The sequence below is a fragment of the Leucoraja erinacea genome, chromosome 24 (genome assembly GCF_028641065.1).
Source record: "Leucoraja erinacea ecotype New England chromosome 24, Leri_hhj_1, whole genome shotgun sequence".
Lineage (NCBI taxonomy): Eukaryota > Metazoa > Chordata > Chondrichthyes > Rajiformes > Rajidae > Leucoraja > Leucoraja erinaceus.
In genome coordinates this window covers 23,884,532-23,908,680 of record NC_073400.1, presented here as the reverse complement: position 1 = coordinate 23,908,680, position 24,149 = coordinate 23,884,532, and the positions used below count along the sequence as shown (strand labels likewise).

Below are 24,149 nucleotides of genomic sequence, written 5' to 3'. Positions count from 1 at the left end.
CTCTCTGGGTGAAAACGTTTTTCCTCAATCAGTCATAAATGGCCTACCCTTTATTCTAAAACTGTGACCCCTGGTTCTGGACTCCCCCAACATCTGAAACGTTTTTTCCTGCATATAGCCTGTCCAATCCTTTCAGAATGTCATATGTTTCTATACGATCTCCTCTCATCCTTCTAAATTCCAATGAATACAAGCCCAGTTGCCCCATTCTTTCATTATATATCAGTCCCACCATCCCGGGAATGAACCTGGTGAACATACATTGCCCTCAACAGCAATAATGTCCTTCCTGAAATTAGGAGAGCAAAATTGCACACAATACTCCAGGTGCGGTCTCACCAGGGCCCTGTACCACTGCAGTAGGACCTCCTTGTTCCTAAACTCAAATCCTCTTGCAATGCAGGCCAACATGTCATTAGCTTACTTCACTGCCTGCTGTACCTGCATGCTTACTTTTGGTGACTGATGTACAAGCGCACCTAAGTCTCGTTGCACCTCCACTTTTCCTAATCTGACATCATTCAGATAATAATCTGCCTTCCTGTTCTTGCCACCAAAGTGGATAACCTCACATTATCCACATTATACTGCATCTGTCATGCATCTGCCCACTGAGCCAACCTATCCAGGTCTCCCTGCAACCTCATAGCATCCTCCTCGCAGTTTACACTACCACCCAGCTTTGTGTCATCCGCAAACTTGGAGATGTCACATTTAATTCCCTCGTCTAAATCGTTAATATATATTGTAAATAACTGGGATCCTAGCACTGAGTCTTGCGGCACCCCACTAGTCACTGCCTGCCGTTATGAAAAGGACCCGTTAATTTCTACTCTTTGCTTCCTGTCTGCCAACCAGCTCTCTATCCATGTCAATACCCTACCCTACCCCCAATACCATGCTCTAATTGTGCACACTAATCTCTTGTGTGGGACCTTGTCAAAGGCTTTTTGAAAGTCCAGATATGCCTCATTCACTGGCTGTATCGATTCTACTTGTTACATCCTGGAAAAATTCCAGAAGATTAGTCAAGCATGATTTCCCCTTCATTAATCCATGCTGACTTTGACTGATCCTGTCACTGCTTTCCAAATCCACTGCTATAACATCTTTAATAATTGACTCAAGCATCTTCCCAACTACCGATGTAAGGCTTAACTGGTCTGTAATTCCCCATTTTCTCTTTCCCTCCTTTCTTAAAAAGTGGAGTTACATTGGCTACCCTCCAGTCCACAGGAACTAGTCCAGAGTCGAGAGATTATTGGAAAATGATCACCAATGCATCCATGATGCAGTAAACTCTAGAACTGAAATGTACAGTATAAAGCACAAATCCAACAGAACTTGGAATTAGAATTTTGTGAATTTCCTGTCATCATATATTTGTTGAAACCTTCTGACTCGCTGAACACCTATGTGCAAAGAGATACATAGAGGTCTACAGGCTGTGTCTTGTAGAATTTAGTTATTACTAGACTAAGTGGGACCCGTTGGGTCCCATGTTCACACGGGAGGGCTGGTCCCCCAGCGCAATATTCCACCTCTCCACCAATTCCAATATTGGTGGCCAGTGGGAGGGGCAGGGGGCTTTCTGGAGTGCTAGTATGAGTGTTGTGGGCTGAAGGGACTGGTTTCCAGAGGGCTAGTATGAACATTGTGGGCCAAATGGATTCTTGGGGTGGCAGCTCAGTCACCCAAGCCTGATGTGCTGGCAGTTGACTCACAGCTATTCCTTGAAATTCCATTTCATGCAGGGTACAAGGCCACCAAATTCAAGTAGTTTCATACCATTTCAAGCAGGGTGCAAGGCCAACAAATTCAAGTAGTTTCATACCATTTCTAGCAGGGTGCATGACCACCACATTCAAATGCAGTTTCATTCCATTTCATGCAGGGTGCAAGTCTATCAAATTCACATTAAGGGCACTCAAGGTCAGTAAAACCACACTCACAGAATAGTAGACATGTGTTCAGTGTTATTCACAGCTCAGACTGAGAGACGTGACCCTCTCGCTCCCCCATCTTGCAGAGACTGACTGAGGCACTTCAGGAGAGAGAATCTCAACATTTTTTAAACACTAATAACTCTTTTATTTCTCATCGATGGGAAAAAATCCTCTTGTCCTGCGCAGCAGAGGGGGACTCCGAGTAAGATGGCCAAAATCACAGCCATAAGTGGCAGCGTTTTTCTAAAATCAATATACAGAACAACAGGAAGTAGTCAAGATCAGACTTTTAGTAATATAGAAAATTAGGTAATTTAAATTCCGAAGTTTTCTCCTTCAAGTTAACTTTCAATAGTATTCTTGATGCTTTAATTTCTGCCTTGCTTTGTTTCAGTTCACTACATCTGTGGTGCACTCATGGTGAATAATATTCTTGGATAAAATAGGTTGATTTCTTGGATAAAATAGGTTAATTTCTACACCCAAATGCAAAACTCACTAAGGGCATTCCATTCAGTTTTTTAATGACCATTTGATTTGAAAAGAGAAAATTAAAATGAGAGGATGATGCTTAAAGAAGCACCTAATCAAGTTGCACTTCAGAAGAAAAGTAGTCACAATGTTGTCTATATCCTATTATGGTTCATGCTGATGATATCCACACCAGGACGGTCAACGATTATCATCAGTTATTAATGCAATTAACTTTGTGCCACCTCCTAATTTTGAAGCTGTTAATATCTGCATTGTCTGCTCCTGATCCCAAACATATTTTTGGACTCTTTTGGGGAACTGGATGCTTCAGGCAAGGTCAGCATTTATTGCCCATTCTTAAAAGTCCCTGTGAATGGATTGTTTCCTGACCACACCAGTCCCTCTATGGTATATATGCCCACGGTGCTGTTAGAGATTTCCAAAATTTAGGACCAGTGACAATGAAAGACCAGCAGTATATTTCCAGGTCAGGATGGTTTGTAATTTGGAGCCTGTGGAATCAGGTGATTTGTACTTCAGGAAAAGGTGATTTTGTCATTCCCAATGCGGCATTTAGGAGGCTTGTATGCAAGTTAATTACTTTGATGAAGGTGCAAAACTGGAAGCAAGAAGTAAAAAAAATCCTGATTGTTAAATTAATTATTTTTAAATAATTAAAGCCTTTTAGATTTTGATAGGAAATTGCAATTAAAAAATCTGTTGAACTTTTGCAGGGGAATTGGAACAGCTTAAAAGTGAACATGAATTGAAGATTAATCAACTCACAGAGTTTTTGGTAATCTTTAAAATAAACTTACAACATTTTTCTATTTGCAAATATATAAAACAAGTAAACCTATCAATTTTGCAAGGTGTTTGATTTCCAAGTCTAATCTATATCTTGTGTAATTTGGATGTGTTTTGATTATTTTTATAGGAAAACAACACAAAAAGTAAAGAAAAAATAGAGGAAGAACTAGCAAGTGAAAAGTTAGAAAGGATAAAATACTTTGAAGAATTGAAAATGGAAAAGAAAATGCAGAATGACTTACAAGTTAGTTTCTATTTCTATATCTGTCTTTACATATAAGAATTTGAAATGCCAGAGTATCTAATAGATTTTTTGTCATAGAATAAAAGACAAGAATAGATCAGACCTAAATATAAATTAATTAGATTAACAAAGACAATAAAAAGGTATTGTTAAGTGCTTGCGAATTGCTTGACGATGGCTGTGCAACTGATAGAGAGATCATTTCGCGAGGAGAATATATTTGAAAAGTGAATTATTTACTGTTAACTCTGATAAAAAAATTTTAAACAGCGCGAGGTACAAGTGACCATACGCACGTAAAGTGACTATAATTATTCATCTCCAAACTTTACTGCACTTGCTGTTTTAATGCTAGCTTTGGCAATTATGCTAATTACGATAAATATTCACCTCCTAGAAGAGTAAGAGCAATACAAATACCTGCAGGCATACAGCTAGGAGACAAACCATGTATTTTTACCATTAAAGAGCTCAACAAAATAATATTTTCATCTTTCAGTAAAATTGCTGTTCCTATTGAATAACAAATCATCTTGGATATTTGGATGTTAATCTTAAGCAATTGAAAATTGCCAATTGAATTTCCATAATTTTATAGCATATGGTTTCTAAATCCTGTTACTTTCTGGAAATACATGAACATAGAATTGGACTATGGACTGATTATCTGATATGTGCATGTATTCACAAGACTGGAAGTAATTGAAAATGCTGGAAGATGTGTACAAACATTGCAATAAATTTATTAATCGGTGACTCACAGGATGCACTCAAAATTGCAGTGTAATCTCGTTATTTCGACAGCCTGTACCAATTGCATAGTTATTGCCTTAGCAGGTAATCATGGAGCCCATTTTTTATGAAGCTTGCACCAACGAAAACTAGCTGATGCTGGTTGAAGCTCAGACTTTGCTATTCAGAGGGAAGGTGATCTGTGCTTGCAATTGGTGGTGGAACCTATTCCACCAGTTTGGGAAGAATGCTGCATGCTATCACATCCCATGGGTAGAGCAGGCACCATAATATTCAGATATGATTTGGAATGCTTTGATTGGTGCAATGAGAGATTGAGTAGACCTGGGACTTCTCCAGGCACACATATAATAATCAGTGAGAGGTCATAATCAAAATTAATACTGGAATGAAGCCCAAGAACATGGAATTAGTGCTGCAAACCATTGAAGGACATTGCGATTCATAGCCTCTGGTCCAGCAGGTTGAGCAAGAGAGATGCCTTGACCTCATCTGGGTCGTTGCAATGGGCGATATTGATGTTGTGCTCATAGTTGATCAAGAAGAGCCTCCAGCACTCGCCTATGTCTGTATCAAAGACTAGTTGGGCTTGCTTTCGGCACGAGTGAGCCATCGGGGCAAAAGATCAAATCAATAAAACACAAATAAAACCCGATAAACGGACAGTGGGTAGTTTCCAGCTTTCTGACACCATGTAAACAAGTGTACAGACACTGTCTAGTGTTTAAGTCAGCTTTAATCATCAGTCATAATGGCACAGTACAAAACATGTTAGTTCCACTCTATCACTAGTGCGACTACGTAATATAGGACGCGGGTGTTAATATGAAGTGTTCAATAAGGTGGAGTTAGTGGTAGTACAATACTAGGATTGGTTCACATGCAATAACCAATCTACACCAAACATTCCAGTTTCCTCCCACATGTTGGTTGGAAAGTTAGCTGGCTTTTGTAAATTACCCCTAATGTGCGTGGGTGTTAGAATCAAGGAGGAGTTGAGGAAATGTGAGTGTAAACTAATTATTGGGAGAAATGTGTGAAATAGGAGGGTGAATACGGAGGCTGGTGGGGTAGAAAGGGTGGACCAAAGGAATGTTGTTCTTGATAAATCCAAGAGGCGAGAAGATGAAACCAAAGGTAGGAAATAGAGGAAATACAGTCAATGGCTCTTTCCATGATGGTAGTTAGGAAGTCGCCATTTGGGAAGGAGGAAGTCAGTTCAGAGGCACTGACGTGGAAAGTCTCATCAACATTACAAATATAACAGAGAAGGAAGAACTGGGAGAATGGAATTAAGTCCTTACAGGACACAAGTGGTAGGAAGTATAGTCAGGATAATTATAGGAATCTTTAGGGTTGTAATAGATGTTTGCTATATGCATATCTTCTGAGAAAGTAAAGGAGAGAATTTATAAAGGAAAGAAAGGTTCAGAGATAGACCATGTAAAGGTGAGAAAAGGGTGGAAATTGTAACAGTGTGTACTACAAGCAGAAAAGTAACTTATAAATTTGTTTTACTAAGCAGATTAAACATGAGCTTTTGTTTTCTAACACCTTTGAGAATCCTATTAGTGCCCCAAACTTTCAGTAGGATAGGCTTTTTCCCCAAAAGAACATATTTTAAGAATATTTATATTGTTTTTACAGGACAGAATGGATATACTGGTACACAAAACAGAAGATTTACAGAAATGTGTAGATGAATTGATGAAAGAAAATGCAAACCTTAAAGAAATAACAGAAAACAAAGAGGTGTGCATAAATAAGTACTTCTAAATATTGTGGCCAGGGTGAGAGGGGTCAGAGATGATCTTATCCACTCGCTTCCTGGCCCTTGCAGTGTACAGTTTGTCAATTAGGGGGGAAGGTTGCTGCTAACAACCTTCTCAGCTGATCGAACTATGTGCTGCAGCTTCCGGATGCCATGCTTGGTGGCTGAGCCAAACCAGACCATGATGGAGAAGGTGAGGACAGACTCTATGATGGCAGTATAAAACTGGACCATCATTGCCTGTGGCAGATTGTGTTTTCTCAGCTGCCGTGGAAGTACATCACCTGTGGGGCCTTTTCGACTGTGGAGTCGATGGTGGCCTCCCATTTTAGGTCGCTGGAGATGATGGTTCCAAGGAACTTAAATTACTCCACAAATGTGGTGTTGTTGATGGGGAGAGGGAAGGTTGAACACTCCTAATGTCTACAATCAATTCCACTGTCTTAAGAGCATTGAGCTTCAGGTTGTTGCGATGGCACCAGGACGCCAACAGTGCCACTTTTGTCTGTAGGCAGATTCCTCCACATCCTGGATCAGTCCAATCAGGGTTGTGTTGTCCGCAAACTTGAGAAGCTTGACAGAGGTGTCTGTGGAGGTGCAGTCATTGATGTTGAGAGAGTAAAGGAGAGGGGAGAGTAGGCAGCCTTGCGGTGCTCCTATGCTGTGGGTCAGAGATATACTTTCCCAGCCTCACATGCTGCTTTCTGTCTGTCAGGAAGTTGATGATCCATTGACATAGTGGTTCAGGCACAGTCAACTTGGAGAGTTTGGAGTGTAGTAGTTCTGGCACAATGGTGTTGAATGCAGAGCTAAAATCCACAAACAAAATCCTTGCATAGGTCCCCTGGTGGTCTAGGTGCTGGAGGATGAAGTACAGGCCTAGGTTGACCGTGTCATCCACTGATCTATTGGCCCGGTATGCAATCCTATGGTTCTAATCCTTCTTGCAACCTTCTGTCCACCATTCTTTCATAATTTCCTAACTGGTTTAAAATGACATTGCCGTATTAATTCCTATATTTCTAACTTGGTTATTCATTACTTTGTTCGGGTTAATTTCCATTTCCCCATCATACCAAATTATTTTTTTTGTGCTTGCCTTTAATATGTTGAAAGCTTCTCCATTTCCTCTCTCTGCAGGTTTCACCATTCTATATAATGAGGGTGGATCTTAGTGACTCAGCCATGCTCTCTGGAATTCCCTCCTAACATCCCCTGACTCATTATCATTTAAATATCTTCTCAACAACCACCTTGCATCCAATTGTTTGATCACTTTGATTGCTTGCACAGCGGCTTGTTGATTTCGCTGTATATTTTTTCTATTCATCGTATATTTAATAAATATTTATAAAATTGCTTATCTGGAAAATATATAATTCAACAAGTTCATCCTTAATATAGACCTGAAGGAAAGATCTTCACAAAGTGTTACTAGATCTGGACCATGTGGAAACAAAAATATTTTAGCAATGAATACAGTATTCACAATTACTAAAGTTTGTATAAAAAATAAAAAAATTAATTATTCCATTTATTTTAATAGAATATACATTCTGAACTTCAAAGAGAGATCGCTAATGCACTTGCAAAAGAAAAGGATTGTTTTGAACAAATAAACATCTTGAAGACGGAACTTGAAGAGGAAAAGTAAGTATCACAAAAATTCTGGAAGTCACAAGAAACTTCAAATTTTGCAATCTGGAACAATAAGCAAACTGCTGCAGGAACTCAGCAGGGTCGGCAGCATCTGCGGAACAGAGGGATAGTTGACGAGTTGATGCAGGATCTCCACCTGAAACTTAGACTATCCCTCTGCCTCCACAGATGCTGCCTCATCCCAAAACTTTGGAAGTACTTAGCAGATCAGGCTGCTTGCATTTAGTTCATGTTTGTAGGTAGCATATAAAGTAGGTAGAGAAGAAAGAACAAAATAAATATTGACATGTTCATTTAATATTTGCTGGGTATAGACAACATTTTAAATGAAAAATAGTGATGCAAAGCAAAACAAGTGTTAAGGGGACAAGCTAAGAAACAAAAAGGAAATACTGAAGTAAGAAATGCAGAAAGATAGTAGCGATAATTGTGAAATAACTAATTTTGAAGATTCCAATTTGGAGCTAGAGTGGGAGAATTAGGAGCAGTTGTTATTGGATAAGTCTACATCTGACATGTGGGAGTCGTTTAAGAACCAATTGATCGAGGTTGTGAACAGGCTTGTTCCAGTAAAGATGAGGGAAATTAGGATGGCAAGGTAAGGGATTCTTGGATGACACAAAAATATTGTAAACTTGTGCAAAAAGAAAAATGGCTTATAAATGAAATCAGACACATTTTTTGAACAATATAAAGCAATTAGGAAAGAACTCCAACAGCAAATTAGATGGGCCAAAAGGGTCTATTAAATGACACTGGCAAGTCGGATTAAAGAATCTCCCAAGGCTTTGTGTACCTACAGTGCAAAAAGGGTAATGGAGAAGGTAGGACATTCGATAAAGGAGGGAATTTGTGCTTGGAATCAGAGGATATACATTGCATTCAGAAAGTATTAAGACCCCTTCACTTTTTCCACATTTTGTTATGTTACAGCCTTATTTTAAAATGGATTAAATTCTTTTATTTTTTTAATATCATCAATCTACACACAATACCCCAGAATGAAGAAGCGAAAACAGGTATTTAGAAATTTTTGCAAAGTAATTAAAAATAAAGAACTGAAATATCACATTTGCATAAGTATTCAGACCCTTTGCTATGACACTCAAAATTGAGCTTAGGTTCATCCTGTTTCCTTTGATTATCCTTGAGATGTTTCTACAACTTGATTGGAGTCCACCAGTGGTAAATTAAATTGATTGGACGATTTGGAAAGGCACAAACCTGTCTATCTAAGGTCCCACAGTTGACAGTGCATGTCAAGGCAAAACGCAAGCCATGAGGATGAAGGAATTGTCTGTAGACCTCGGAGACAGGATTGTGTCGCGTCACAGATCTGGGAAGGGCATAAAACAATTTCTGCAGCATTGCAGGTCCGGAAGAGCACAGTGGCCTCCGTCATTCTTAAATGGAAGAACTTTGGATCCACCAGGACTCTTCATAGAGCTGGCCACCTGGCCAAACTGAGCAATCGGGGAGAAGGGCCTTGGTCAGGGAGGTGACCAAGAACCTGATGGTCACTCTGACAGAGCTCCAGAGTTCCTCGATGGGAGAACCTTCCAGAAGGACAACTATATCTGCAGCACTCCACCAATCAGGCCTTTATGGTAGAGTGGCCACTCCTCAGTAAAAGGCACATGGCAGCCTGCTTGGAGTTTGCCAAAAGGCACCTAAAGAATTCGCTGGTCTGATGAAACCAAGATTAAACTCTTTGGCCTGAATGCCCAGCATCATGTCTGGAGAAAACCAGGCATCGCTTATTACCTGGTCAATACCATACCTATGTAAAGCCTGGTGGTGGCAGCATCATGCTGTGGGGATGTTTACAGAGAGATCCTTGATGAAAACCTGCTCCAGAGCGTTCTGGACCTCAGACTGGGGCAGAGGTTCACCTTGCAACAGGACAACGACCCTAAGCACAAAGCCAAGACAATGCAGGAGTGGATTTATGACACGTCTGTGAATGCCCTTGTGTGGCCCAGCCAGAGCCCGGACTTGAACCCAATCAAATACAGGTGTGCCAAGCTTGTAGTGTCATACCCAAGAAGACTTGAGGCTGTAGTCGCTGCGAATGGTGCCTCAACAAAATACTGAGTAAAGGGCCTGTCCCACTTAGGCGATTTTTTAGGCAACTACAGGCGACTAGGCTGTCGTCACCGGGTTGTCGCCTGTATGGTCGTGAGTAGTCTCCTCAGTCGCACAAAGAATCGTAGCGTTTTTCTGGTTACCGCTGGATATTGAAATGTTCAAACCTTTTTGGCGACAGTCGCCGACAGTTGGCTTGACGCCAATGAGCGTAGCTTGACTTCTCCTGATGTAGGTGCTGTCGTAGGTTGTTACCAGGATGACGTAGGTTGTCGCCAGATGACGTAGGTTGTCGCCGGTGCTGACTTCAGTGAATTCCATTGGTGACTACCTACGTCAACCAGCGACAGGTACCGGCGACTGAATTGTCTTACCTTGTCGTAGTTTGTCGTAGGTAGACATCCTAATGTGTCACTGGTTGTCAGTAGCTTGCCGTAACTTGACGTTGACTAGGTGGTAGGTTGTTGTAGACATTGTCGTAGGGGGGACCAGTTGCCGTTTTTTCGGCAACCTGCTTCGACTGTGACAGTCGCAGGCAGTCGCTGAAAAAAATCGCCTAATTGGGACAGGTCCATAAAGTGTCTGAATACTTATGTAAAAACGATATTTCAGTTATTTATTTTTTAATTACTTCTAAACACCTGTTTTCGCTTTTTTATTATGGGGTATTGTGTGTAGATTAATGATATAAAAAAAATAACAATTTAATACATTTTAGAATAAGGCTGTAACATAATTCAACACAACAGTGTCTGAATACTTTCTGAATTCACTGTACAGGTGGGTGAGGTACTAAATGAGTACTTTGCAAGGAGAAGGACATGGAGGCAAGTGAAATCAGTGTGGAGAATACTAATATGCAAGGGCAGTTTGAGATTTACAAGGAGGTGGAGTTGGGCTCCTAAAGAACATTATGGTGGGGATAAATACCCTGGGCCTAATGGAATCTCCCAGAGGCAATTGAGAGTAGGTTGCTGGAGCTTGACAAAGATTTTTACACTTTTCCAAATGCATTTAAGGTTTTGCCTTGACTGCCCTTCATAATATAAACTACAGATTTCCATGATGGCCAGTAAACCTGCACAGGCGTCTTCATTTGAGCAATATGTGATGGGCAACAAAATAGAGTTCAATTAATTTCCTTAAGAAACTAAGAATGTATCCCATCTGGTGAATTAATAATTTATAGAGTCATAGAGCACGGAAACAGGTTATAACCTTGTCCACACTGACCAAGATGCCCATTTAAGCTAGTCCAATTTCCTTCATTATTCATGTACCTTTCCAAATAGAAATATGTCATATACTTTTAAATATGTTCTCGTACCTGCCTCAACCACTTCCTCCAGAGAGAGGAAGTAGCTTATCTTGTTTTAATGCAGCTAGTCTTTCTATTACATTCTAGATATGTATTTGATAGTTGGCATGTACATAGTGGGCCTTAGGGCCTATTTTTGTGTTATACGACTCTATGTCTTTTCATTGGCTGCTTTGTCCTGGATAGCCTCTTCAATCGTGTATAACCTGTACTCATTGAGGCAAGTGAAGGGTGATTCATCGTGCTTCTGATTTATGCTTTGGCAATGATAGAAAAACCCATTCACCTACCTCGGTCCTCTCTATTTCCCCATTTTTTGGTGTTGATCATTTTATTTTTTGCTCGGTGATGACTTCTATTGAGAATTCCAAGTCATCTAGGTAAATTTGCAGTTCAGAAACATGTTTTTTTTTTTTTTTTGCAGACAAAAGCACAATAAACTCTATTCGGATTACCACATTCTGTTAACAGTGAAAGAAACAATTTCACAAAACCTAAGTAATGGCAATGCAAAAATTAAAGACCTCCAAAAGAAACTTGATGTAAGTAACATTATTGGGCAAGTTATCTTTGACAGCTGAGAGCTTGAGAAATAATGAATAAAAATAATTAACTTAATTTACACTGGTACCTCACTTAGCATCCAGATGTGTTCCCAGGAATGAAAATGCTAATGGAATCAATGGCAACAGAGGTCATCATAATGTTGGAGAGAGAGAGAGAGGGCGATGCATTACTAACAAGATTGACATGCCAACAATATGGCATGAACTGCTGCTCTCTTTATTGCTGCGAGCTGCTGTGCTAGGAACCTGGCTGCTAGGAAATTATTTGCCCCTGTGGTGGTGGAAGGCAGATCATTGGATGTATTTAAGTTGGAGATTTGAAAGAAAAGCTGAAATTTAGGGCTATTTGCAAGAATTCCTCAGTGCAACATTTTAGATCCAACCATCATTAACTACTTCATAAATAACCTTCCATCATCGGGTTAGAAGAGGGGATGTTCACTGAGGATTAGAACATACAGGTGCACAACCTTTTATCCGAAGTTCCAAATAACGAAAACCTCCGAATAGCGACATTTTTTCAGTCCTTGAAGAAAGGTCCTTGAAAACGTTCACCGAGGGCGGCCCGCAGAGGTGACAGCGAAACCTCCGGTCGGTCCTCGAAGATAGGGGAACTAAATCCCCATTCATAAAAGAGAAGGTGAGGGTATATTGCGCGGAAGGGTTAATAATTGACAATCTGCTGCTGCCTGCCCGCTCAGTTAAAAAGTTCCCACGGTAGACTCACGATACACAGTGTATCGTGAGTCTTGCATGAGAACGTTTTAACTCAGCGGGCAGGCAGCAGCAAATTGTCGCTCCCTTAAGTTTCACCCCACCTACACCCCTCTGCTTCCAGGCCATGTGTGTGACCCCTTCCCTCCCCTCTCCAGCTCCCCGCCCATTGCACCGGCGCGGGGGTTTTGCACTGTCTTCACGTCGGAGCTAGTGCCAATCACCGGAGACGTCAGGACCAACGGGACACCGGCCCCCAGGCCCACTGCAAGCACGGAGATCCCAGAGACCCACAGCCAGCAGCAGCCCAGCCCCGTTCCAATTCCAGAGGAACACGCTCCCCGTAGGGACAGAAGCTGGTGGTGTGCAAGGTGCGTCTTGGTCTTGAGGTTGCGGATGAGGGGGCGCAGCTCGGGCCGTGACGTCTCCGGCCACCCCCCTGTACAGGAGCTGAGACTGGGAACTGTGGGGTTGTTTGCAGTTGCAGAGGGAGGGGGCAAGGGCGGTACAGTTCCCAGTCTCAGCTCCAGTCCAGAGGGGTGACCGGAGACGTCAGGACCAACGGGACACCGACTGCAAGCACGGAGATCCCAGAGACTCACAGCCAGCAGCAACTCTAGCCCAGCCCCGCTCCAACTCCAGAGGAACCCGGGTTGCGGATGAGGGGGCGCAGCTCGGGCTGTGGGCGAACTGCCACTTGTCGCTGTAGCGGCGCATCGGGGAGCGGGTTCCTGTTGGTCCTGACGTCTCTGGCCACCCCCCTGGACAGGAGCTGAGAGACGTCAGGACCACCAGAAGCCACTCCCCGATGCGCCGCTACAGCGACAAGTGGCAGTTCGCCCACAGCCCGAGCTGCGCCCCCTCATCGGGACACCGACCCCCAGGCCCACTGCAAGCACGGAGATCCCAGAGACTCACAGCCAGCAACAACTCTAGCCCAGCCCCGCTCCAACTCCAGAGGAACCCGGGTTGCGGATGAGGGGGCGCAGCTCGGGCTGTGGGCGAACTGCCACTTGTCGCCGTAGCGGCCCATCGTGGAGCGGATTCCTCTGGAGTTGGAGGGACAGCGAGACACAGCGGCTTTTGAGAATGGTGGGCAATCACTTACAAAGTTCTGCCCACACAGTCAGTACACCTCTCCTACACTTGTCTCCCGCACTAAGATCATCTCGCAGAGAATGATCCCAGCCTAACCCTCCCTATTCTCTCCTATTCTGCAAGAAAAAACTACATTGAAGACTCAAACTCGCGATCGAGTAACTGCCGGGATCGAGGCGCAAACTCGCGACCTTGCGGATATGAGCCGAGCACTCTACCACTGAGCCAGCCGTTAAAATCTACACTAAAAATCTTCCATTCCGAAAGCCGAAAAATTCTGAATTACGAAAAGTGTCTGGTCCCAAGGCTTTCGGATAAAAGGTTGTGCACCTGTATAACAGTACAACAGAGGAATAACCTTTTCGACCCACAATATCTCAGCCTAGCACAATGCAAACTTAAACTAATCCTTTTTGTCTGCATGTGATCCATAACCTCCATTCCCTGCATATCCATTTACCTATCTAAAAGCCTCTTAATAGCAGTGAGGCATCTACCATAATCTGTGTTTAAAAAAAAAAAAAAAACCTGCTCCACTCATCGCCCTTAAACATTCCCCCTTTGACCTGAAAGCTATGTCCTCTCTGGTCTTTGTCATTTCCACCCTGGGGGAAAGGTTCTAACTGTCTATCTTGTCTGCGTCTCTCATAATTTTATATACAGTGCATTCAGAAAGTATTCAGGCCCCTTCACTTTTTCCACATTTTGTTACGTTACAGCGTTATTCTAAAATGGATTAAATTATTTTTTTTATCATCAATCTACACACAATACCCCATTCCAAAAAAAGGTGTTTAGAATCTTTGCAAAGTAATTAAAAAGAAATAGCCGAAATATCACATAAGTATTCAGACCCTTTACTCAGTACTTTGAGGCACCTTTGGCAACAATTACAGCCTCAAGTCTTCTTGTGTGTGACACTACAAGCTTGGCACACCTGTATTAGGTCATTTCTCCCATTCTTCATTGCAGATCCTCTCAAGCTGTCAGGTTGGATGGGGAGCGTCAATACACAGCTATTTTCAGGTCCATCCTGAGATGTTCAATCTGGTCCCAGTCTGGGCTCTGGCTGGGCCAATCAAGGACATTCACAGACTTGTCATGAAACTACTCCTGCATTGTATTGGCTGTGTGCTTAGGGTTGTTGTCCTGTTGGAAGGTGAACCTCCGTCCCCGTCTGAGGTCCAGACGCTCTGGAACAGGTTTTCATCAAGGATCTCTCTGTACTTTGCTCCGTTCATCTTTCCCTCGATCCTGACTAGTCTCCCGTTCTTGCTGCTGAAAAACATCCCGACAGCATGATGCTGCCACCACCATGCTTCACATAGGTATAGTATTGGCCAGGTGATGAGCGGTGCCTGGTTTCCTCCAGACGTGACAATGACATTCAGACTAAAGAGTTCATTGTTGGTTTCATCAGACCAGAGGGTCCTTTAGGGGCCTTTTCGTAAACACCAAGCGGGCTGTCATGTGCCTTTTACTGAGGAATGGCTTCTGCCTGGCCACTCTACCATAAAGGCCTGATTGGTGGTGTGCTGCAGATATAGTTGTCCTTCTGGAAGGTTCTCCCATCTCCACAGAGGAACTCTGGAGATCTGTCAGAGTGACCATCGGGTTCTTGGGCACCTTTTGCTCTGACATGCACTGTTAACTGTGGAACCTTATATGGACAGGTGTGTGCCTTTCCAAATCATGTCCAATCAATTTAATTTACCACTGGTGGACTCCACAATGAAATTGTAGAAACATCTCAAGGATAATCAATGGAAACAGGATGAACCTAAGCTCAATTTTGAGTGTCATAGCAAAGGGGTCTGAATACTTATGCAAATGTGATATTTCAGTTATTTATTTTTAATTACTTTGCATAAATTTCTAAACACTTGTTTTTGCTTTTTTTATTGTGGGGTTATTGTGGGTAGATTGATGATTAAAAAAAAAGAATTTAATCCGTTTTAGAATAAGGCTGTAACATAACAAAATGTGGAAAAAGTGAAGGGGTCTGAATACTTTCTGAATGCATTATACTTCAATAAGGTCTCCCCTCAACCACCAATACACCAGAGAAAACAATCCAAGTTTGTCCAACTATTCTAGGCAGCATTCTGGTAAATCTTTTCTGCGCCCTCTCCAATGCCTCTACGTCCTTCCTGTAATGAGATGACCAGAATCACACAGAATACTCCATATGCGGCTTAACCAAAGTTCAATAAAGCTACAACATGACCTTCTGACTCTTATATTCAAAGCACTAACTGGTGAAGGTAAGGATATGATATCCCTTTTTACCACTCTATCTACTTCTGTTGTAATTTTCAGGGAGCTGTGAACTTGACCCCAGGATCTCTCCGTAATTTAATGCTGTTAAGGGACTTACCATTGACTATATACTTTCCCCATACTTTTAACTCCAAAAACACCTCACACTTGCCCAATATTCAATTCCATTTGCAATTCCTTAGCAAAAGAAGCAATGCGTAGATGATCTAGACAACATTCAGACATGAACTGATAACTAGTAAGTAATATTCATACCATAGCAGCTTCAGACAATGTAGAACTTGCTATACTAATCAGGGAGAATATCACAGTGGCACTCAGTGGACATATTGGAAGATTTGTACACTGAGGCGATATAGGTAGAACTGAAAAATAAAGGTGCAATCACTCTAATGGGATTGTATTATTGGTCTCCCAAAAGCTAGTGGGACATTTAGGAACAGATAAGTAAGCAGATTATGGAAAGATGCAAAAGCAAAAGATTGCCATAGTGGGTGACTTCAACTTCCACAATATTGACTAGGACTTACTCAGTACAAGAGGGTTAGATGGAGCAGAATTTACTAAGAGTATATAAGAGGGGTTCTCGAAACCGTATGTGGAAACTCCAACTATACTATACTATACTAGGTCCCTTATGTTTATGTTAATGCTTGCCATTTTACATTGGTTAATATATGCATGATTGCTGAATGCTGCATTCATGTTACTTTGTATTTTGCACATTTTCTGCATATTATTTTTTGGCACTAGAACTTTGAATATAAAGAAGAATCAACAAAGAAAGAGATAGAAGAACTTCAGGAACAAAATCATCAACAAAAGTGAGATCCAGTTGGAATAATTAAAAGTTTAACTTTTTAAAATTTATATTTAATTAAATATTGTTAAGTGCTCAAGGGTTTATATCACATCCTTGAAATTCAAAAAGGTACACCTGCTTTTCTGGTGAGAAACATTAATCCAAGCTTGCAAAATAAGAGGCTGGTAAGATTTCTATTGTAAGAGATTCTGAAGTAGAAATTTTACATTTGTAACCTTTATTATATATAGGGAAGAAATGAAAGCACTAGAGAACACATTGAAACAACAGGATCAATTAACTGTAAGAAAACTTGGAGAAAAGGAAGAAAATGTAAGCATCATCCATTTTAACCTCTTGTTATTTCTTTAAAGCTTCTGCTGCCTTTTAGCATTTATTTTCAAGGTTCACACATGAACATTTGGATGAGGTAAAAATCAGTGCAGTATTTATGGAATTGTTATTCATAAATGCAACACCATAATTATTAGCGTATAGATATTGAGTTCATATGCAGCATTAGTAAATGATCATTGCAAGACATTCGACCAACCATTTTAATCATAGGTCAGGTGCTGCGAGATTCATTCAGATGTTGAAAAGTGCAGTCAAGCCTTGAGAAGACAAGTACTTTTGCTGAATGGGCCCAGGATGGGCTGATTCAAAGTTCATTTGAGTTCTGATGGATATTAGACATTGGTTCAGACTTTGGAGGATGAATGGCAAAATTATGATTGGGATCTGTAAATTGTAAGAGGACTAAGATTGGAGCTTGGTCAGAGAGGCCCAAGTAGAGCCAATAATCACCAGAAATACAAGAGCTGTAAGGTATGAGGGAGAATGTGAAAAGGAGATTTAGGAGGCTAGTTTCTTACTCGGAGAAATATAAATGTGCCCAGAACATGCTGCCAAATGAAGTGGTGGAATCAGGTGCATATAAACTTTTAAGAGTCAATTGGACAGACATTTGAACAGACAGGGAATAGAGGGGTGTAGACCATGTGCAGGGAGTTGGGTTTAGATTGGATTGGCTGCATGATCTTGTGCATTATCTTGTGCTGTACTGTTCTGTGTTCTGTTCTATTTTCTATATATGTTCTATGAAGAAGTTCAGTGAACCATAAATATCAAAACTGCAGTTATAAATGTAACGATAGATCTGAAAGACATGAATGTGGCCATTCTAGAGGGGCCAAGAAAAAAACAATACTCAGTAAATCAAAGGACAATGCTGGAAACATCTGTGGAATGAGAAACAGTTAACAATTTAGGTTGAATACATTTCTGTTTGATGAGGTTTCAAGGGTCTTCACTTTTATCTCTCATTTAAAGGCAAGTTCTAATCCTGTCAGATCTATGGGATAGATTAAAAACACATCTAAATGTTTTCATATTCATTTTGACGGAGCCACACCTAAAGAAGGTACAGGCCCTTCAACACCAATATTGTCATTAACAGTTGATTCTCTCAGATCGGGATGGGTGTACATAAGTGGACAAAAATAATCCATGTAGTCTACAGCTAAGAGCAACCTCCACGGAGGAGTAACAAGCAATAGCCTCTTTGCCTGGGAGAGCAGAATATCAAATTTACAATGACTTCAGCATCAAATAGGAGAGCCCATAGCTTTATAGCAGTCTGCTAGCCTCTTCTGCTGGGCAAAGTCACAATATACACATAATTATAAGACCATCAGAATGCAAGCCACGTGTATTTATTAAGAGAAAATTAAAGGGATTGATCAATCCTTAGATGTCACTAATCACAGAAGGGGTATTTTGTTTATTTAATATACCCTGGGTGCTGCCTTGTTTGTATACCATCTCTTCATTCTTCTACACTGTGTCAAATGTCAGAATATCAGTTGTTGGTATATATAAGATAGTAAAGTATGTGGCTTTAATTGCTGGATCCATTAGAAAGTTACAAGGCATCCAGTCAAAAATGTTCTTGAACAACAATCGACAAGCCATATTCTAATTGTGTTTATAATTTGCATTCGTAACGAGGAGTTTGAGTTTGTTAAAAAGATTTAACATTGTTCAAAATATATGAGATTGATAATTTAGACTGATGAAATAAAAAGACTTGTAAGAAAACATCTTCAATTTGATTAACAATGATGGCATCAATATATTGCAAATATTTTTCCACAGTCCAAAACTTTTCAAAATGAAGTTAAAAAAAAGGAAAAAATGCTAAAGACAATGGAGAATAAGGTAAAAGAAAAAAAAAGTTTTTAAAATCTTAAATGGTTTGTAGATAAGAAAAAAACATTAAATAATCAAGTAGACAGAAACATTTCATAGTTGTGAAAGTTTTAACCTTGCTTCTCTAACTCCTAAAGTCAAGGCAAATGACCTCTAACAAAATCTTGGAAACTCATACAAAATCATTTCACTGGCAACAGAACATGCTGAAACTCACAATCACAATTTGGCCTTTCCCATGATTTTTCCATCGAGTACCAATGAAGCTAATTTAATTATTTCTAAAATACGGTAGGTGGCGCTGATACACTGAATTTCCCAATTTTTTTCTTGTAATGAGACGGAGACTAACGAGATTTAAGATAGATGACAGGAGCTTGACTAGAAAGGGTGAACGAAGGAGATAAGAGAAATTCCAAGCTTAAGGCTTTGGCAGCTGAATATGTGGTGGTTCAGTTGGAAAAGCAAATAAATTCACAGACATAAGGAACTACAGATGCTGGAATCTCAAGTAAAACATAAAGTGCTGGAGTAACTTGATGACAGCTTCTGTTGTCTGAAGAGTTGGAAGAAGGGTCCTGACCCGAATCATTGCTGATCCATTTCTTCCACAGATGCTGACTGGCCTGCATTGTCATTCCAGCACTTTGTGTTTTATATAAATTCAGAGTTTGGCAAAACCTGAGAAATGTATGAGCATAAAAATCTCAGGGTAGTGGCAGAAACAGAATTAGAGAAAAGCAAACATTTAAAAATAAGCTGAGAATTTAAATTGGACCATCACTTAACCAAAATTCAATGTAAATCAGCCATGATGAGGGCGATTGGTGAATGTAATACTGAAAATTAGAACATAGGCAGAAAATAACCAGAATTTCGTGGCTTAGTTCGGCAGCTTGAGTGCCCAGCAGCGGAAAAGATAACAAAAAGTAGTAAACACTGCTCAGTCCATCATCGGCTCTGACCTCCCTACAATCGAGGGGATCTATCACAGTCACTGCCTCAAAAAGACTGGCAAGGACCCACATCATCCTGGCCACACACTCATCTCCCCGCTACCTTCAGGTAGAAGGTACAGGAGCCTGAAGACTGCAACGTCCAGATTCAGAAACAGCTTCTTCCCCACAGCCATCAGGCTATTGAACTCAACTCAAACAAAACTCTGAACACTAATAGCCCATTATCTGTTTATTTGCACTTTATCGGTTTTATTTATTGATGTGCATATATATTTATACAATGGTATATGGACACACTGATCTGTTCTGTATTTATGCCTTCAATATTCTGTTGTGCTGAAGCAAAAGCAAGAATTTCATTGTCATATCTGGGACAAATGACAATAAACTCTCTTGACTCTTGAGTCAACTCTCTTGACTCTTGGTCAGGTGGTCAGGAGTGCATTGGAATAGTCAAGTATAAGGATACTAAAGCACGGATGAAAGTTATAGCTGCAGATAAGCTGAGGCAGAATTAAGTCGGATTTGGCTTTAAGTCAAGGACTAATGAAGGGTCTCGACCAGAAATGTCACCCATTCCTTCTCTCCAAGGATGCTGCCTGTCTTGCTGAGTTACTCCAGCATTGTGTGTCTATCTAACTTTTGAAAGTCTACTGATTAATTAGAGAATTCCTAGGAAATCTATTTTCTCAGTCCCATTCAAGAACAGTTACCACTTCAAGCATTTTAGGGTGAATGATCTTCAATGCTACAATTTCTACTATTATGGAATAGAGTACTACGGGTCTCTTAGCTATATATAATGGGTAGTTCAAACAAGCATGGCATCCTAGACAAGTTCATAATTTTTAAATACTACCAACACAAACAATAAACACAATATAGACCTTCTGAGTATAAAATTAATCTGAGCCATGGTGCAAAAGGACAATAACAACCTTAATGCCCTTTTTACATCCTTATCTTTTCCTTTCAATTTAAGAACATTTTTAATCTCCAAAGGAGTCAAGTCTAAGTGTGATCTTAAGGTAAAGCAGAAACAGAGGGCAGGAAATAAATGTTCCAGAGTAATCTCTTTAACAGTATGTATTCTGTCATTTTTATGTTTCAATGGTCCTTCACTCCATTCCCCAACACTACCAGTAGTGGCATAGACAATAGGTGCAGGAGTAGGCCATTCGGCCCATCGAGCCACTCAATGTGATCATGGCTGATCATCCCCAATCAGTACCCCGTTCCTGCCTTCTCCTCATATCCCCTGACTCCGCTATTTTTAAGAGCTCTATCTACCCCTTTTTCCAACTTGACGCCATTTAGACAGTAATCTACCTTCCTGTTTTTGCTACCAAAGTGGATAACCTCACCTTTATCCGCATTAAACTTCATCTGCCATGCGTCTGCCCACTCCCCCAACCTGTCCAAGTCATCCTGCACCCTCATAGCATCCTCCTCACAGTTCACACTGCCACCCAGCTCTTTGTAATCTGCAAATTTGCTCATGTTACTTTGAATCCCTTCATCCAAATCATTGATGTATATTGTAAATAGCTGCAGTCCCAGCACAGAGCATTGCAGTACCCCACTAGCATAAAACTCCTTTGTCAATTGACTTGGGGGTTGCTTCCATTGTAAATGTGTCATTCATTCTATGTCACCTACTCTTTCCACTTGAATACAATTTTTTTTTTTTTAAAGAGAAAAAGGAGAATTAAGAAACGAAGATAAGAGTTAAGAGGTGGAAGAAAGTGAAGAAGTCCTGAGAAGGATTAAATAACATAAGGGATGTTAGAGATAATTAAGAGGGAGACTATGCGGGATTGAGATACCAAAAGTAACAAGCAAATATTTTCTCACTCTTTATTAAGGTTCACCAGCATAGTTCTTATGAGGTAGCAATGTTTTATATTTATAAACTTTAAATTAGTCTAAAAATCAATTTGTTACATCTTACTTTTAATTTGTTCCATGTATAATGGTTTAATTGATGGCTCTTATTCATGCAGTTGAACTCTTTGAAAAAGCAATTGGAAAGTAAGAACATCTCTGCTGAAGAATTAAATCAAGAGGTATAGAAATCCAAATATATAAAATATACTAGAAATATACGTCTACGATGTTTTTTGCAAAGCTCAGAAAACCACTGTCCAGTTGAAAATGATTAAACCTAGTGTAGAGCAATTGTTCCTCAATATCTGCACTTTGTCCCATGTGGAAACATCTACCAGCACCAAATCCAAGGCGTAGCTATGGGCACTCGCATAGGCTCCAGCTATGCCTGCCTCTTTGTAGGGTACATTGAACAATCACTTTTCCAGGAGTACACTGGCAGTATCCCCAAACTCTACCTCCACTACATTGACAAATGCATTGGCGCTAACTCCTGCACCCATGAAGAACTCACTGACTTCATTAACATTACTACTAATTTCCATCCTGCACTCAAATTGGACCACTTGGATCGTCTCCGATATCTCCCTACCGTTTCTTGATCTCACCCTCTCCATCACAGGAGACAAACTATCAACTGACACCTATTATAAACCCATTTACTTCTATAGCTATACTACACCAGACTACACTTCTTCCCACCCTGCTTCCTGTAAAAACTCTATCCCCTACCAATTCCTCCGTCTACACCGCATCTGCCCCCAAGATGCTATTTCATGTAAACGAGCAAGAAAAATGTTGGCTGACTGCTCTAATATTTCTTTATATAACTCAGTGTCACCTTCTTCACATGGAAAGCATTAAGGGCCTGTCCCACGAGCATGCGACTGCATGCGGCAAGCGCGACCAAACCGGAAGCGGGGGCCGCGCTGAGGTCGAGTGATCCCTTACGAGTTGACGTGAAGTTCGAGCGAAGTCCGCGGGAAGTTTGCGCTAGGCGTACGCCGTCAAGACGCTGTGTACGGCGTTGAGACGGTGCGTACGGCATTAATGCGGCTGCGGGCCGGCAGGCTGATGCTGCGCGGAATCTTTGAACTGTGTCAGTTTTTCAGAGCCCTGCGCGATGTCGGGACTAGCTCCGCACAACTCCATACGGCTCCGGCGATCGAAGTGGGACCGGCCCCGCGAGGCCGAACGGCTCAAGCGACCACGTTAGGTCGCGCTTGCTGCATGCAGTCGCATGCTCGTGGGACAGGCCCTTTAGAATGCTGAAAGTATGTATAATATGCACACAAGTCACATTGGTGTTAATCAAGTGACCTGAGGTGAAGGTCTAAATTTGGTTAGCATGTACCTTCAAGCTTCAAAGCTTTCTACACATCATATCAGGCTTTAAAACACACTAAAAATATTTTTTTACTTCTCCATGGAAAATAGGTGTAGGGCTAACTGATATAGTTCATGGGCAAATGGAAATTGCTCTCTGCAAACCTTTACTTTGCTACAAGAGTACATCTATCAAGAACCTTTGGTTCACCATATTAGATGTTTTATTTTGCTGCTTATTCATATATATGATTTTATTCATTCATCTCAATAGAATAAGAGCTTGAAAAAAAAGTTTATTGAAGAAACTCGGCAGGCCAACATTTATAAAACCGAGGTATGTATAAATCAAAAGTCTACAACAAATATCTGTAACTATGCTTTGGTCCTATAAAATGTTTTATTGGTCCCCTTAATGTATGATAAGGCACCTCTCATAGTTATTTAGAGTAAACATAGCATAACATTTTCGCCACTCGGTGTTCCCACCACCCCACACCCATCCTCCTCAATCTTCAGGTATTTATTCAATTTTGTTTAAAATGTGGCATTTAAATCTGCTCCCACTGACCTGGAAGATTGGAGATTCCAGATCATGATGATTTGATGTACAGAAAATTCTCCTTGTCACGCCATTGGTTCTTTTTATTATCATCTGACAACTGGCCGCTGGTTTGTTTTGTCAATGGAAACTAATCCTCTCCATCAAAACTTCCTTAATATTGAATACCTCTAAGAAATCTTCCAGGAAAAAAATGGAATGAACTTGAACAAGATTGCCAAGCTAAGATTCCTCCTCGCAGTTCACATTGTTCCTCTAGTCCCAGGCAAATGTATTGCCACTGGTTATCCTGGGGAAATGATTGAACAATTGGAGATGGTCATTGGCAGGCACTTGCATGGTATGATGGTAATTTGCCCCTTTTCATCCCAAGAATGATTGTTGTCAAAACTTCCTGCATGTGGGTAAGGAATGCCTCCTTGTTGGAACGTGAATCGAGGAAATAGGGAGCTCAGCTGAATTTAAGATAATTAGGTAACCCATAACAATACATTTGTGGTCTTCATCGTCTTCCTTCATCTGCTGTTCAAAAGAATAAAAGGGAGTTTTCATAGTTATTTAGGGTAAACATTGCAGGCTAAGAGCTGCCTGGCAGAAGTCTGAGCATTGTCCATTAACATTATGGTAGCTGTTTACTAAGGGGGCTTCCTTAGAATTACCACCCAAAGATTATCAGACAATTTC

The 24,149-nt window shown here is 40.9% G+C and overlaps 1 protein-coding gene across 2 annotated transcripts in view; it reads left to right on the top strand.

Annotated features, from left to right (window-relative positions):
- The window catches only part of sycp1 (synaptonemal complex protein 1), a 70,882-nt gene that overhangs the window by 23,021 nt on the left and 23,712 nt on the right, over positions 1–24,149 (top strand). For both annotated transcript variants that reach the window (XM_055654807.1, XM_055654806.1), the window contains exons 9-18: positions 3,155–3,216; positions 3,358–3,474; positions 5,875–5,979; positions 7,545–7,648; positions 11,485–11,602; positions 16,472–16,542; positions 16,772–16,853; positions 18,678–18,740; positions 21,694–21,756; positions 23,178–23,240. In XM_055654807.1, the coding sequence (XP_055510782.1) occupies positions 3,155–3,216; positions 3,358–3,474; positions 5,875–5,979; positions 7,545–7,648; positions 11,485–11,602; positions 16,472–16,542; positions 16,772–16,853; positions 18,678–18,740; positions 21,694–21,756; positions 23,178–23,240 (848 nt within the window). The remainder of the gene's footprint in view (positions 1–3,154; positions 3,217–3,357; positions 3,475–5,874; positions 5,980–7,544; positions 7,649–11,484; positions 11,603–16,471; positions 16,543–16,771; positions 16,854–18,677; positions 18,741–21,693; positions 21,757–23,177; positions 23,241–24,149) is intronic.